Source organism: Homalodisca vitripennis, unplaced genomic scaffold (assembly GCF_021130785.1).
Source record: "Homalodisca vitripennis isolate AUS2020 unplaced genomic scaffold, UT_GWSS_2.1 ScUCBcl_4375;HRSCAF=10510, whole genome shotgun sequence".
NCBI classification, from domain to species: Eukaryota; Metazoa; Arthropoda; class Insecta; order Hemiptera; family Cicadellidae; genus Homalodisca; species Homalodisca vitripennis.
This window is the reverse complement of record NW_025780485.1, coordinates 6,708-25,150: the sequence shown is the minus strand read 5'-3', so window position 1 is coordinate 25,150 and position 18,443 is coordinate 6,708. Positions and strand designations below refer to the sequence as shown.

At 31.6% G+C, this 18,443-nt stretch overlaps 1 protein-coding gene across 1 annotated transcript; it reads right to left on the bottom strand.

Annotated features, from left to right (window-relative positions):
- Nucleotides 1-611: 611 nt before the first annotated feature.
- Nucleotides 612-16,423, bottom strand: LOC124372924. Its single transcript, XM_046831336.1, has 4 exons — nucleotides 16,314-16,423; nucleotides 8,433-8,544; nucleotides 1,757-2,112; nucleotides 612-1,357 (listed from the first exon to the last, which is right to left on the bottom strand). Exons 1-4 carry the CDS (start codon nucleotides 16,356-16,358, stop codon nucleotides 902-904), a joined length of 969 nt encoding a protein of 322 aa, XP_046687292.1. The 5' UTR covers nucleotides 16,359-16,423; the 3' UTR covers nucleotides 612-901.
- Between the last annotated feature and the right edge of the window lie 2,020 nt (nucleotides 16,424-18,443).

The window sequence follows — 18,443 nt, the reverse complement described above, 5'->3', positions numbered from 1 at the left end:
TATTGCCCTGAAACGATAATTTTAGACATTTGCCATTGTTTAATCTTAAAAAATATAACACCTAATTTTGAAGATTGAAATCTTCAAATCTCTTCTTAAGGTTTCAATACCCTGAATACATAGGACCAAACAAGCAAATAAAACTGATAAAAATTTTAAAAAATATAGCGATGTCAACGGCTAAACTGATTTTTAAATACAAAATTGTACATTTAAAAACAGTATATCACTAGGACAACATCATAAAGTCCTTATTAGTGAGATAAACGGAGTCACTGCATAGAACCGAAAGAACTACACTACATGTCAAATGCAACAGGAATGTGGATATATTTTATTACTAAACCTAAAAAACTTTAGTTATGAGTATAAAGTTTATTTAAGCCGTTATTGTAATCAGTGATAGCAATCAACACATACACAACTTTTACGATTATAAAGGTCATATAATAAATATAACTAAGTACGTTCACGCACTGGATATATACGAAAACCTATTTTTAAATATTCTACGTACTACGAAGAAACCAACCTATTACCTATTATCAGTCTTATTAAACTATATTCACATGTTTAGGAAACGTGAATTAGGTACTCAATTTGGTATTTATAATAAGTTATTTTATTAAATACACGTCTCTGATTTTATGCGTACAATAATAGTAACATAAAGCCAACACATCATGTAAATAGAACTAGTGCAACTTCAGAATAGTTTAGGGACTACAGAAATTAGGGTTTTCCATATTCAGGTTTTGTATGGTTATCTCATTTATATCTTGTCTTCACGAAAAAGTACTATCTAATGCTTCTTTTTTTAGTTGTGTTCCTGAGTAGGGATAACATAAGGGATCTAAATAGGTTTAATGGATAAAGGATGGTTTATTTATGAGAAGACAGATTACGTAGTGTGAATTCTCTTAAATAACTTTGCGATTGTTGGCTTTTCTTCCACATCTTCCATTTCTTCTTCATCAGTAGACGAAGTTGAGGTTTTCTCTTCGTACCTTTCTTCACCATGAGCCAACGTAGTTTGTTTCATCTCTTCATCATTTTCTTCTACATCAGTCAACGTATTTGGGGTCATCTCTTCTTCATGAGGCAACATAGTTGGTTGAATCTCTTTTTCCTTTACTTCTGCATCAGGCAATGTGGTTGGGCACACCTCTTCTTCCTTTTCTTCTTCGTGAGGCATCGTAGTTAGATCCATCTCTTCTTCCTGTTTTACTTCGTGAGGCAATTTAGTTGGGTGTAACTCTTCTTCCTTATCTTCTCCATGATTCAACGTAGTTAGGTGATCGTTTTCTTCCTTTTCGTGTTCATAAGCCAACGTTCTGTATAGCTCTTCTTCTTCTTCCTGGAATATTTACTTAAAATTAGTTAAAATTGGTTTAAGTTATATCTAAAAATGTTTCTCTTCTATTCTATTAACTACCTTATTCATAAAAATGAAGATTTCTTTCGTAATTATTGTATAAATAAATTTTTGTAGGATTTAGGCAAAACCTGATATTTAATAATGAAAATTATAAGAAATTTTCAACATAATTTATTCAACAGCTTGTTATCTATACATAATATAGTCCTTATTTGCATGTATCAGTAATTGTATTCTAAATGAATATTAAAGTTGTATTGCCATTTATATATCTTTTAATTTTGTTTTAGTAGTTTATAGAATTATGTAAGTATACACTTTACTTTGTTTCTTTTGTGTCTCGTAGTGGATTGTAAAAATAGGAAGTACACAACTAACCTGTGCCTCTAGAATCTCCATCAGGGCTTCCTTGTTGTCTTCCATTGCGCTTTTCATCTCGTCCTCTGAGAAGCCTACGGATTCCATAAGGTCTTCAGCGAAATCCACGAAATCGTCGAACAAAAAGTCCTGTGGGACGCTGAGTTGCTGGCGAGTCTCCTCCACCACGGTGGTGACAGTGGCCACTCGACCTTTGGCATCATTCAGTACCTTCTCGCAGATCATGACAGCGTCACTCATCGCCATCTCGCTTATCGAAGGCAGATGGCTAACTAAGGGGTGCTTTATGTCCAGCATAGGCTGCACGACGGTCATCTGATGTCCCATCAGTGTGCACATCTGTACTGGTGTCATGCCTGCAAATTGGAGCAGAAATTATTGATGGAAACTGAGAATCGCTAATGAATTAGCAAATATACGAGGTTAAAATGACCAAGTAATTTTTCGACCATAGTGAGTTTTATACGGTTTAATTGGCTACAGTATACTATGCTACCTACTCGAAACCCAATTCCAATTAATGTACAAATTAAGTTTTACTAAAAAATAAAATAGAATTTCAATTCACTCGTCTTCCAAACTTAACAGAAAATCGTAACTAAAACATCTTGAATATTTATATTTGGATACATAATACAGAAGCTCACTTATATAAAATTTTATAACTGTACTTAAAGAAACAATCCATCAATATGTATTTTTCGAAGTAGTGGTCTGGTGAATTGAGTGTTATTTATTTAATTATTTTCATAACAGTAGGCTTGGTTAGTTAATTCCAGCATTAGCTAGACATTACTATAAAATATTATATTATATCTTCTTTTGAGAAATAGATAGCAAACTCCGATAGTAAGTTTTGTGTTATATTACTAGGTTAAAGGAAATCTTTTTTTATTTACAATTATGAAACTGCTCTGTACCCTCTAGTACCTGAAGAATAGAAAATAATTACCAAAACCTCGACGCGTAATGTTCTATGTCTTAAAATCTAACTATGAAAAAATCCGAAAACCTGTAACTATTTATATAAAATGATCCTCTTTGTTCAAAGCTACGTAAGTTATTTGAAATATTCCCTAATAAGAACCAATGAGTGGTATTAAAGTTAAGGGTAATATTTTTGTTTTAAAATATAATACGTATGACAGGTTTTGAAGTTTTGTATGGACGAGTAGTTAGGAGCTTGTTGGCATTTTCATATGTTCCTAATGTGACTAATATATATTTTATGAAATTAGTTTCACTAGGTAACAGTTATTACTAGTTTATTGAATTTTACTGTTATTATATATGTTAAAGGCTGTATAAATAACATAATTTTAACGGTAAATATTCCTGCAACAGGAATAAATGTACGGAGGTATCCATTTGTTATATAATTCAACTGCATATAAAGTAATCACAGAAATAATTTTGAAAACCTGTTGAGTTAAATTTAAAATAGGTTTTATAAACATATTAGTGGACATCCATAAACATACAGAGGAACATAAAAAATCGTGGGAGAGCTCTTCTGGGATTAGGTACCAATATGACAGCTGCCATAATAAAAACACTACTTGAAGTTGCTAATGTTTTTTAATAGTGAACATAAAACATTAAAGAATATTAAAGCAGATAATAGAACTCTAGGATAGCTCAGACCCACTTATGTCCTGTTGGCACAAGAGCGAAGTCTTTTCGACACGGTTAAGTTGTCGAAAAACTCATTTCCCCGGTTTTGGCGTGTAAAACAGTCTTTAATGCGTCTCTTTAAAATAAGCTTCAAAAGTTTTTTTATTGTAAGTCCTCTCTTTATATTTTTTACGGCACTCAACAGACTCCATCAATAATACCAACTTATACTTGTATTTCCTAAAATATTTGTTGTTTACGAATATTTATAAATAATTAAACCCAAGTAGTTCTTTAAAGAAGTAATTTGCACACATCAATTATTCATAACAATAATTGAAAATGGTATAGAAAATAATTTTTCCAATTCTAAACTTAGCAATCTGAGAGCTTAGGTTTCCCCACATTTAAAATACCATTGTAAAAATTTAAAACCCAGACTTTACTTCGGGTCAGAGAAGGATGTTTCGTTATTTTCCTGTTTTTCATTCTGTTTACGGAATGGTTGTTAAATTTTGCCATATAACCTAGATGCTGCGCTTGTGTTATTTTACATTTAATTTTAATGTAAGTATGGACCTCTTCCTTTTAATAATTATAATATTGAAAACATCATATTTCATTGTTTAATCCCTACCAATTATTCTTTAACATTTATGTAAATTCTTAGGGTCTTTAAATGTTGTCATTAGGAAAATCCCGATCTTTAATTTTCGTTTCAATGCTGTTTAATCAAACTCTGTATCGTAGATCTGTAAAAAAGTTTACCTATACAATGTTAATAGTTCTTCTTTTTTTTCTTAAACCACGAATAACTTCTTACTGTACTTTCAAGTTTGATGTCATCAAGTAAGAAACCAATATGCAAATGAAAGAAAATATTTTAAAACGAATTCGTAAGAATAAATGAGTTTATAAGTTTACACGTCATAATTTGAAACAGAAATGTGTTAATTCTTATTGTATTTTTTTAAGATGTTTCGATGATAAAAGAACTTCAAACATTTGCACCTATTTTAATACACTTAATTCATTTACTATTATTATGGTTTTTAAAATGTACAATTGTTTTACTTTTCATATCTTAAATATATTCTAGTAAAATTAAATACAATTGTAAGGATACTTTATTTTTTTCATCTTAAGGCGTGACTAGGTAAAAAAATCAATACCTTTACTTTTATTATTCATATACCAAATTAATTTATAGATTTATTTCATTTGCCTTAAGATTTTAGTTTATTAAAAGATTTTAATTAATAACTGAATATGATTTTAAACACAAATAGTCTTGCATTTTTATTTTTTACGTAATACCATGTGAAAAACACGAAGTAATTCACTGTTTGGTTATAAGGGCTGGAAAATCACAAGGGTACTTTTCGGAACATTTGGTTGCCGGGCAGCAGTACATTCATACGACGCTTTGTTGCCAATTCCTATTAATCTACTCATCGGATTTTCAATAATAGCTTTCCGAAGCATTCCGGTTATGACATCCGTTTATTCCCGGCGTTTTACTAAATATTCGTGCATTTTTCATTACTTGTGACATGCTTTAAAGTTATCCCAAAACATAAGTCTACTGTGTTATTTGGTCAAATGAATCACTATCAGTTACATTTTTAAATATCATATTTTCATTGCATTCTAAATTCACCCAGCAAATATTTTCTTGAGGTTTTAAGCTTAAAAGAATATAATGTTTCTACAACATTTTCGATTGTCCATTTAGAACACAGAGTGTTTTTTTTAAATTCCTATAAAGATAAAGACATGTACTTAATAAAGACAAGCAAATATTTAACCTACAATGACCGTATTACATTTAAAAAAATATAAAATTTGCCCTTTTATGAAATGAACAAATAATTAGTATGAAATTCATTCACTTTCAAAGTTCAGAAAACTATAGAATACTTTTAAAGTACTATTTACTTTAAAAATTCCCACTCTCAAAAAACTAAACCTCTAAAAATTAAATCTTGGATTAATCGTACTTTTAAAAACAAAATAGAAGAAAATTTAAAAATTAAATAAAACTCTAGAGTTAACTAACATTCAATAAAAATACGTATTTAATAAAAATAAAAACCGTATATCTCTTTTTTGAGAAGTTAACCCAATAATCAACTATCATATGCTTATGCTTTGGGAACACATAACTATATGTACCCTTGTAGAACTAACGTTCATAATTCACTGCTCATTAATCTTCACATTCATCTTTCTGATTAACTGAATCACTCACAGAGTTTACTTTCCTGATAAGCTTCAGTAACCACTAGACTCCGATAAGGTAATGTAATCATTCATTTTCGTTGAACTAGTACCTCGGTTAAACTACTCTGCGCACTTAATAAACTTTCTTATTACACTAAACACAATGAATGTAATTTCCACGTTATCCTATTACCTACTATATCATATTTCTATTAAAAACCTAACTCTCAGGTATACTTAACCCAACTTAATACCATAGTAGTTTTAATTTCTTAGTTAGCTCAACTGCTTTGAAATTTGAATATTATAGTGAAAATAATCCCTTGGTAAGCTTAATCTGTTTGACGATTTGTATTCCGACTATCGTAACTTCCTGGTCGTATTAACCTCTCGCTGATTTTTAAATCTTTGTGAGCTTAACTCCTTAGTGAGCTTACCCTTCTTGTAAGCTAACCCTCTTGGTCAAATCAAATCAAATCGTTTAATTGCAGTTAACAATATACACTGAATAGCGAACGTCAATTTTTCATACCTACTTTTTTATTCATCCCACACAAGGCCTCATTCAAACTTACAACATTCAAACATTAACTCCCCATTCATTCCATACCAATTACACCCACTTTCGGCGCTGGAGTCAGTTTCCTCACCGTGTGATCTCCCAGTTGAATGGCAGAAACTCATCAACACTGTAGAAAGTGTGTAGAAATCCAGGCAGAGTTTGATACTAGTTTTTAACACCTTGGGAGTTGAGGCATTTTTAATTTTGTTCGGCAATCTGTTTATAAAATGAACACCTGCCTGCGAAGGTACATTCTGTGCATTCCCGAACGGTAGTTATATCTGCCTCTTGTCTCATATTCATGTATGTCTCGTCCGCAGGTTAAGGTACATTTAGACAAATAATATAAGGTTGTTTCTAATATAGAGACATAACAAAGACAACAGGTGCACATTTTTAAACACTGTCAAGCACAAATCTCTGAAGTTTAAATTAGGGATAGTGCGAATTGCTTTTTTTGTAATTTTAAAACTCTCATGAAATGATTGTTTTTCAGAAGCTCCCCACAACACGATTCCACACGAAAGGTGGGGATATATTAGGCCCTAGTACCCCGTAACCAGTACTTGATTAGGGTAATATTTTATTAAAGATCTTAAGACATAATCTCATGAGGATAATTTGGCACAAACATGGTTACTGTGATTTTTCCATGTCAACCCTTGATCAAGGTGTATTCTAAGGGAATTCGAAGAATGGACTACCTTCAATAATATATCTGCAACCATAACAGCAGGACCTCTTTCAATGTCTGTAGAGCGCACTTAACAGTGTAGGAAACTATATTTAGACGAGTTTCCTTGAAAATTGAGGCTATTTAAATGTTCGACACAATTTTTGAGGTCATAAATGTCTATATTTCTAAATTTTGTTTTCTGCTTCCTCTAAAACAGAGAGTCGTGTCATCTGCGTAATGCACAAGCTTTCCATGCAATAGTGACTGTTCAATGTCATTAATATATATCAGGAAAATAATTGGACTGAGCATTGACCCCTGGGGAACTCCATAGCTCAGTGCAGTAGGCTTTGAAATTTGTTTCGAAATTTGGATGACCTGTATTGTATGGTTTAGGAATGAACTAATCCATAAAAGAGGTACGCCTCAAATACCATGGGATTATAATTTGTCGAGCAGTGTTTTGTGGTTAACACAATCAAATGCTTTAGAAAGGTCGAAAAATACACTTAATGTATGATTATGACCTTCAATTTCCTCTACAACCATATCGACAAAATTCACTACAGCTTCAATTGTCGACTTTCTCCTTCTAAACCCAAATTGGTAGTCTGAAAGCTGGTTGTGTTTGTTTCAAAACATTTAGCATTCTTGATAAAAAGAGATTAAGGAATATTTTACTCAAAAACAGGGAAAATAGAGATAGGCCGATAGTTAATTACTGAATTTGGGTTATCTTTCTTATAAATTAGATGCACTTTGGCCACTTTTAGGAAAAAGAGGAAAATGTTCCTGTTTCAAAAAATAGATTAACTAATTTGGTCAATGGCTATTTTCCTATATGTTTTGAGCATTTTGTTATGAGCCACATTGATATCAAATTAATTTCATTAGACTTTTATTTGCATATTGTTAAATTATTTCATTAATCTCTTCCTCGAATGCAGGAGTCAGCACCAATGAGACTGTCTACGCCTGGGGTTTCCTTGTGGAAGTGATGAACGAGGAAATCGCCCACCAGCAACAGATGCAAAAAGTCTATTAAACTCGCTAGCGACCTCTGAGGCATCACTCACAAGTCTATCCCCTATTTGGTCTATCATTATTTTTGAGGAAATATTTAAAAAAATAATTAATTTAGAAAAACAGCATATGCTTTCGCAGCAATTATCACTTTCCTATAAGTTCTTTTGTAAACTCGAAATAAGGCTTTATATTGTTCGTTCGTTGTGGTTCTATTTATTTCTGAAAATAACTCAATAGAAGATCGAGACCTTAGCTCTCCCGAGACATTGTAGAGACTAAACTCTACTACTTCTAGTACACTTATAGTTAAATCAATTCTGCAATACGTCGTCAAATCTGTTGCTGGACTGAGAGACAAAACTGAAAGTGCAGTTAATATATATATAAAGATAGTATAAATCTTTATATATATATATATATATATATATATATATATATATATATATTTATATTTATTTATTTATTCTCAGCACCGAATTTAAGTGACGTTGGAGGATTTTATCCAAAATAATAAGTGCCTAGATGACGGCCTACATATTAATAAATCACACAAAAGAAATAAACAGATACTTTACGCCATTTCTTTGAGTAGAGTCCGAGTTCCTCCTCACTTGATATTTTCAACAGTGAGGGAAGGTTGCTTTCGGGATTAGGAGATGGGTTAGCAACAGGCCTTCCGTATGTCCCCTGTAAGGAAACGTTAAAATTTATTATAAGCAAACATAAAATAACCACATAAACGACCTAATGGTGAATATAAACTAGTAGATAAAACGTTTTATGTTTGTATATTGATGATGATGATGATGATGATGGTAAAGAAGCATACGGTCAGTTTCTTTAATAGGCAAAGAACGTTTTTAGTTTCAACAATCAAATTGGATGTTACGAACATTTATGTTTTTTTTATTAAACGCTTTAAATTTTAGATTAGTATTTGATTTGGGATTCTTATTCATAAGAATTCAGCTATTTTATACGATTTTACTATTTCTACCAGGTATATAAATGTAAAAATATAGATGAAACTATTGCCCATACTTCATACTACAGAATTTCCTAAATATTTTGTATACCACTATATAATGTGGTATACATTAGTGACTTCAGTGATGAGTCAGCGGCCGAGCAGTACATATCGGAGAGCGCGTTATCTTATCTGGACGTAGCTGTAGAGCTTTATTTTAGCGTGAATTGTGCTGTTTGCTGTCATAGGTCTTTTTCTGTAGAGTGTTATTTTGGTTTTTGCCTAGTAAGGTATTGTGGATTTAGCCGATTGTTGTCAATAGTTTTTTATTTATATAAAATGTCGTCGTGCGGTGTGTGCTCGAAGAAACTTGGTGCCAATCAAATAAAAATTAAATGTGAAGACTGCTCACGTGTCTTTCACGGCCAGTGTGTAAAGATGAGTAAAGTGGACATAGACACTTTATTATCTGAGAACGTTACATGGAGGTGTGAGCCGTGTCAGTCAACAAGACGGAAGAGTATGAGACTGGAGTCACAAGCGGCCGCGGGTGAGCTAAACATCGACGATGTAATGAAGGTTTTGCGTGAGATGAGAGCAGAACAAGCCAAGATCGTAGCTGATTTTAATAAATCGCACGAAGCCCTATACGAGACACTGGAGAGGAATACCGACGCAGTGAATGCACAAACCACGAGGATGGAGGAAGTACTGAAAAAGTACGAAGAATTAGCAACTGAAAACAGAATGCTTAAAAAGAAGGTTTCTACACTCGAAGGGAGGCTCGAAGAGGCGGAACAGTACTCCCGAAGAAACACTATCGAAATTCAAGGCGTCCCTGAGGAATCGAGGCGGGAATCTCAAGAGCAAACAATCGAGCTAATTAAAAAGGTTGGATCAGGACTGGGCTACGCAATCGATAGTTCTATGATCGATGCTTGCCACAGACTTAAATATAAAACCGATTCTACTAAACCAGCTGGCATTGTGGTGAGGTTTGTACGTCGTATAGACAAAGAAGCCTTGATGCAGAAGAAGCGTGAAAAACGCGACTTTTCTACTCGACATATGGGGATGGCGGAGGACAAGCCGGTCTTCATAAATGAATCCCTGACCCGCACCAGAAGAATCCTTTTCGCCAAGGCAAGAGAACTTAAGAAGAACAAAGGATTCAAGTTTTTGTGGCAGCGAGGAGGAAACATCTTTTTGCGTAAGTGTGAGGAGGACGACGCCATCGCAATCAGCTGCCAAGCGGATCTTGACAAACTTCAGTGAGTTCAACAGCGCCCTTTTCTGTTTTGATATATTTTTTGTATGTGGTTTTATCTGTTTATTGAGAAAAGAGATTTAATTTTATTAGTTTCATACTCTGGTGAATTATGTTATTCTGTTAATATTAAGTCTTAATTTTACAATTTGGCATTTTACTGTTATTAGGAACGGCGATAACGTATTGTAAGTCGAAATAATTTTCTAAACAATTTTATGTTTATGAATATGTTTTATTCTTGTATTTTTATGTTACGCATATATTCAATGTCATTATAATTGAAAAACATCGTACCAAACAACATTTTGGATGAAAAAGGAAACAATCTAATAATTGTTCATCAGAATATAAGAAGCATGAGGAAAAATTTCGACTTATTCATATTAGAAATATTTTCATGCAAACCTTTACCAGATATTATTATTTTAACTGAAATTTGGATTTATGAACATGAAAAAGATTTATACAGTTTACCTAATTTTACTATGATTGGAAATTATAACGAACATTACAGGGCTGGTGGAGTAATGATTTATATTAGAGTTGAAACTATAGAAGGTGTAAGTGTTTCTTCGGAGAAAATATTGTCTGCGGACATTCTAAAGTTTTCCTTTTTGGCTTATAAACAACGTTTTTCTGTATTGGCAGTGTATAGATTACATGAATCGAGTGTAGTAAATTTTCTCAATGAATTTGAACAATACCTTGACCGTTATTGTAATAAAAGAATAAATTCAAATTTTTTTATAATTGGAGACAATAATATTGATATTTTAAAAGATGATTTGAATACAGATAATTATAAAATTTTATTGTCAAGTTATGGGTTTGAATCTGTTATAAATGAACCCACAAGAACAGTCCGTAGTGCGGATGACTTGCACGTCGTTTCAAGCACATGCTTAGATCACGTCTATACACGAATATTGGATAAGAGCAGATTGTGTGTCTTGGGGAGCGTTGTTGAAGCGGGTATAACCGACCACAGCCTGTGTGTGGTGCGCGTGCAGGGGCAGGCCGGACCTGTCGTGAACGCGTCCACTGCCACCGTAGCGGCCGTGGCACGTCGCATTGACTATCAGCTGTTGCACGGCCGGCTTGAAAAATGCGGATTGGACAGCTGTTTACAACTGCATTGACGCGTCTCTTGCTTATGACACATTTGTAAACGTTTTTAAAATGTATGTCGAACAATGTTATATTAAAACAACACACATAAATAAGGGAATGAAAAAGATTAAACCGTGGGTGACAGACAAACTAATAAAGAGGATTAAACTTAAAAAATATTTATTTAAAATAGCTAAACGGAATCCAAGCAATGAAAAATTAAGAACAAATTTTATACGGTACAGAAATATTCTGCAGTTTGATATAAATCAAACAAAACAAAGTTATTACAGAGAATTGTTCCAAAATTGCAAAGGTGACAGTAAAGCGACGTGGAAAGCTGTAAATGAAGTTACCGGGCAAGGGGCTAAAGGGAGAGAAACATATGCGCTAGAAATAAATAATGTTATTGAACGAGATCCTTTCATTATAGCCAATCAGTTTAATTCATATTTTTTGGGGGTTGTTAGAGATTTGATTTCTTTAGAGGAAAACTTTATTGATACCTTTCCTCAAAATATCGTACATTTTTTTAAGGAAAAAATAGAGTTATCGTCTATGTTCTTTGAACCCGTTACAATGTATGAGCTGGAAAAGATTGTAAGTTCGTTAAAAATAAATAAATCGCCTGGAATTGATGGTTTAAGTACTAACCTAATTAAAAACGTATTTTCAAAAATTTCAGACGTTCTTTCATTTTTTATAAATTTAAGTTTAACAAGTGGCATTTTCCCAAATCAATTGAAGGAAGCAGTTGTGGTGCCTTTACATAAAAAAGGCCCTAGTACTAAGTGCAGCAACCATAGGCCTGTGTCCCTTCTCTCGACCTTCTCCAAAATATTTGAAAAGGTAGTTAAGCAGAGACTGGTTAAATATCTTTCAAAAACTGAGTTTTTAAGTAAAAATCAATTTGGGTTCAGAAATGGGTGTAGTACAGAATCTGCTTTGTTACATTTTATGAGCAAGGTAGAGCATGGGATGAATGATAATAAAAAAGTAAGTGGGATATTTTTGGATATAAAGAAAGCATTCGATACGGTAAATCATGAAATATTATTAAATAAAATGTATAATTGTGGAATTAGAGGTGTCGTGTATGACTGGTTTTGCAGCTATTTAAAATCGAGAAAACAGAGGGTTAGAATAAATGGACTTTTGAGTGATTTTGGGGAAATTGAGCACGGAGTCCCACAGGGATCGGTTTTGGGCCCGATTTTGTTTTTGATTTACATAAATGATCTTTGCAATGCTAAGTTCAAAGGATATGTTACATCATTTGCTGACGACACTGCCTTGTGTTATATTGAAAATAGTCGTGACGATGTAGAGCAGCATATCAATTTCGATCTGATATTGTTGAGGTGGTGGTTCCAAGTAAATAAGATGGTGCTCAGTCCAGAGAAAACAAATTATATACATTTTAGCCTAAGGGGAGAAAAAACAACTCAAAATCCGTTAGTGTACAGATGTTTAAACTGCTTAGAGGTTTCAACGTTTTGTGATGATTTTTGTTTCAAAATTAGGGGGGTTGATACTATTAAGTATCTGGGAATCGTATTAGATAGGGAACTAAATTGGAAACCACATATAGCAATTTTGAAGGAAAAATTGATGAATCAACTTCGTATTTATAATTTTCTTAGACAATTATGCCCATCAGACGTACTTCGCACGGTTTACTTTTCTTTAATTCATAGTAGGCTTGATTACGCTCTCTCCTGCTGGGGCGGAACGTATATCACAAATTTAGGAACATTAATAACAATACAAAAGATTTTTATAAGACTAATGACCAAAGCTAATTTTAGGGAACATTCTTATCCCTTATTTGTAAGCATGAACATATTACCCCTTCGTTATATGTACATTTATAAAGTATTAAAATTGTTTTATATGAGAAGTGGTAATGCTCTGAAAAATGTAAATAAAGCAGAAATGAGATTAAGAAAATGCAAATAATTTTTGTGTACCAAAGCCTCAAAAAACACATTTTACAAAATTTTTTTCTTTTATAGCTCCGAGGACATATAATTTACTGCCGGAATTAGTCAAAAATAGTAGGAACATAAATATATTTTCTAAAAAAATTAGAGTATGGTTGATAGGTCAAAATGATATTGAGTATATGTTTAAGATAATAAATTAGTGTATGGTTAGTCTTATCTGCTAAGTCATAAATCTATTTAAATAGACACGGTAGAGCATTATAAAAAAATTATTTGTAATATAATATTTAATGTTACATGTATAAAGCCTAACATTTTAATATTGTAAGTCATGCATAAATCCTTTTTATTTAATACAGCACAATAGTTATAATAAATTTAAACTTTGAAACATACCTAATAGTACATTATTTACTACATAAGCTACAATAACTCATTTTTATAATTTCATTCTTGCTCGTTTCCGCAATTTTTATTTTTTACCCTTTTTGTATATAGTATCCCCAACACAGGCACAGCCTTATGGGGTACCTAAATTTCCCTTATTGTATAAATTTATTGGCCTAATTATTGGTTTAAAAAAAGAAAGAAAAACCTAAAAGGATGTAATCTGCTTATTGTATTTTATTACTCTAAGTACATAAAGTATAAATGAAATAAGTGGAAAACATTTTTTTGTATTTTTTATTTACTGCTATTGTAAATACGTTATGTAATAGTATTATTTATTATTAAGCACTGGCAATAATATTTGTTTGTAATATCCAGTTTGTTATTTTGGGGAAATAAATGATTTATTATTATTATTATTATTATTATTATTATTAATGTTTTTTTTCGTAAGATAAATTTCCTTATTAAAGTAACTTGATATTATCTACTTAAACTGAAACCGATTCATGTTTTTCATGAATGCGCAGTGGAATCGCTCCATGTTGAATCTTTATGTTTATTTAATAACACGCCTACTATCTTAGGTTTTAATTTCAATTAGTCAAAGTATGTATACTGAAATATATTCAGTACAAATATTATAAACACTAACAATTACAAAACATCAGGTTCTCTTCAAGCAGGAAATCTAAAAGATAATCAAGATAATGTCCTACATACGTTATTATATACAGACAATAATGTGCAAAATAATTGTTTGGTTCTCCTCAAAAAAAAGAGAAATTGTGGTGCCTATTGATATGCTTCAACCACGCTCAGTTAATATCAATATTTCATACTTCATATTTACCATCGTAGAATTCATTCTTATCAAAAAATATGGAAATGTAAGCAACCTTTGAAGTTCACACAACATCTAAAGCTACAATTATGATACATTTAAATTATTATTCCATAAAATGGGTTTTTACATCTGTGTAGTAAATGTCTAATTGCCAAGTCACCATAACACAATATATTTTTGGGATAGTTGTAAAGTTTTAGTTGGGGTTTATTTATTAATATGCCACATTTAAAAACGCTTTTGCGTGTACCGACTTTGCCATTATAGTGTTACGACTTATAGGACTAATGTAAAAAACATTTACTATTTCTTAGCAAAATGTCACTGAGCACGTCAGCATTATTGAACTCAATGTTCGATATGTATAAATGAAGCTTCATCCACAATTTCAAGCATAGATTGGTTTGCTTTCACATTGGGCGGACAAACAGATATAAACAAATTATTCCAGCCCCTCGAGTGATAGACTTTACTAACCCTCAGCTAGTGAACAAAATTAAACCTTGTGTCTCGTTGTGTTGTCTGCAATGCTAAGTTAACTAAATATGCCTTTGTTTATAATTTTACAAATTATCCATCCGCGTCAAAGTATCATTGTGAATCAATTTCTAGACTGCCTGTCATTGGCCATTCATAAATGCATGACCTGTACAGCAATTTGAATACACAGCCATTGAATATCACCAATCTTATAAAATTTGTAATGTAATTTTTGGTCCTTATTAGAAATTATGATTTTTATCTCGAGGATAGATTCAAATGTCATGTACCTAATATCCGTACTGTTGTACCGTCTATTAAAATTTCATATAAATTTATTAATTTTGAACTGAACATTTTTGGTATTTAAGTTAAAAGTATAAAGGAATAACACTGCTACAAATTGATGAAATAGTATCATTTTAAATTACTAAGTTACTACCACGAATTGGTAACTACAGGTTTTCCAATTAACATAAATTGCTTTAGTTCGTGTTTGCGATACATTTTTTGCGTAGCTTGAAAATTTCTAATGTCAAAATTGTTGCGGAATAATAAATATTTTATGTCTTCATAAAGATCTTTTAGAGGTCCAGGACATATTTGTTAGGAATGTGGATAATGTGGGTGTGAGTGAAGCTTTTATAATTAGAAGCGTAATTAGAGCAGAGTTATAAAATTGAAAATCTATGAAAAAATATACCTGCTTTAAATGATATATTTAAAGTAGAAAGAATGTAATTTTACTTTGATCAAAGATCCTTTATTTACAAATTAAATTATGATTTTAAAAATCGGATGAATCATCTGGACATTTTTCATGTAAAGAATAGCACAAATAAATACCGAAAAATTAAAATAAATTATTACCCTTTATCTACCGTTCAGGCTCAGTAATTCCAAAACAAATAAAAATTCTTTATATTTTTATCTTCCACGTTTATTTACTGAAATACCGCATTAATGTTTAATAGTGACCTTAATAAGTTTATTTTGTACTTCTAATAGTAATTTGGCAATAATAATATCTTATATGAGTTGAATATTACTTCTAATGATGACTTGATTATTACGGAAAATATTTATTTCTGCGTCGTTCATTTGACTCTCAATTTCATTTTAATTTTTTTTAAATGCCATACTGAAATTAAAAATGCTATTTTTCTCTCCTACAAAAAATTACATGCAAGACAATGCGTAATGTGGCTATTGTGTTTTTTGTTACCACTGGATATTTTATTGACGAAGCGTATGACATTTCGTCTCTTTTGTGTACATTAATTAATTAAAAGTTAAAGTATTTATAAGTGAATTAGTAGAAATTCTTTATAACGTTTCGGACTTATCTGGTCAACTATTATTATAGTCTACTAAGTTCATGTATACTTAATTACAAGTTAGAAAAATTCAATATATAAACACAAATAACACCAACGTAACACTTACCACAGCAACAAAAAAACACAAAGATAGGCCTCTCAACAGCGCCATGGTTACTAAAGTAGTTTTATAACTTCATATTTGCATTATGTTATCAGTACGGTGGCTGATATACGGCATTGGCAGAACTGCTTGCTCGACCTTTTCAAAGTCTAGGAGGTGATAAGATATTAACTGTTTACTTAAGAGACCGTAAATTTAAATTCAGATGCAGTTCTTGTAGCTCAGTGGACCGCAGTAGTTCATAGTTATGCGGAGTTTGGCTGGAATTGCAAGCCGCAACACACGGTCTGGCTGTGTTTTGTCTAGTTTGAATTATAATCTACCTTCCGGGGAGATTTATAGACACCCTCGCATACACTGTAGATTACAACTGTATGCCTCCTTTACAAGCAAGAAATTATGGAGTTGTGTAGAACCATTGATAGCAGTATTATTCTACCAATGATGTGACTGAGCACAAAAGAAGCTACCAAATTAGGTAGACGAAAACTCATTGTGTGACTTTCTGTCCGCAAACAATGGCAACAATACTTGAGCAAAATAGTAAAAATATAGTAATTACGTATGGTTAGGACTCTAATTTCATTTATTGTTCCGATCTAGAAGTATCAAACTGATAGTGCGTTAATAGCACGAAAGGAATAATTAATACAAAATTGGTAATTTGCAAATACTTTCATGGGATCAAACATTACAAATTTAATTTATAGCTATAAGCTCATAAATGATTTCCAAAACGATAATTTAAAGGTAAATTTCAAAATACAATTTAACATTTCCTCAATATAAGGCTCTCAGGTGAAACATTCTCACAATATAGAATGCTATTATTATATACACACATGCATAAGAGCGCTTACGTAAAGAAGGTGCCTAAAAAGTCTATAATTAAGATATTCCTCTTAAGTTATATTTTCTAAAAAAGAATATTCAGCATGAATATCTGAATTCACATTTTTTATTTATGCTTATCATTATTATTAAATTTTTATACATTTGTTTTATTCACGCATTGTGTTTTTCACTTAGTTATATTCTCGTAACAGATATTCTGTGCAGCACGATTGCTTTGAAAACTACATACTCGTGTCACAATGCTCTTCTATGATTTGTTTACTTTGTAATCATATGTTATGTTAGTTATTTACCTGAAGAAGAGATCGGATTGCAGATCTCAAAACGTAGTGTTACTGATTTTTTGTATCACTGAATAATTGCAAATGTCTAAAAATATCCTGTTCTCTCCACAAGCCTTCTATCGTCAAAAACAAACGTCAAGCAAAGAACTACATAAGATATTCATTATAATTAAAGTAAACATGGTGAAAATGTTAATAGATTAAAATATATTAATGTTCTATTTTTATAAACACAAAATACTGACACAGGTACTAATTGGTACTTTATTACTTCAGTCTATGTTTTCTCTTTTGAGTAGCAGTTCATTACCGCACTTATTTGGTTTTAAGTGTGTGTCTGTATGTAATAACTGCATACACCTGATTTAATTTTTTACAGAAATGCAATAATATTTTACACCTGATGAAAAGGAAAATTGTTATCCTCAAAATGTAGTATTACACATTATGAACAACAAACTTTATGCAAAGACGTGCTAATGGTGTGTGGTTTTTACGAAGTATATAGGTGTAGAAAAATAAACCAGTTAAAAGAGAGCAAAAATCTAATAAACTCCTAGATTGTCGACACAGTGGTTCTTAAATCAATGTAACTCAGAGCTAAGGTATAATTATCCAGTTTTCCCTGCAAAACCGTTAATAACGTTTTAAAACTGTACATTTTGTTCGTGCTGTAACAATTTAAAGTGTTCTAAAGTATATTTGGTATAGTGAGCTTAACAGATATATTAGCTATTAAAACATAACACATCTGGTTTTTTATTATGACATACAAGCCTTATATGTACAAAAAAAATTTAGATTCATGTTATATCATGGATATTTTTTATTTTAAGAATTAACAAAAGTATGTTTCCAAACGTGTTATTTCTCCTTGGAAATCGAACGAACACACACCTTTGACTCTAAGTAAGTGAACCGATGTAATGTTATAAAAACCGAGAACTGAAACATCGACGTATAGAAAATATTACCTGATTATTTTATAAGTTAA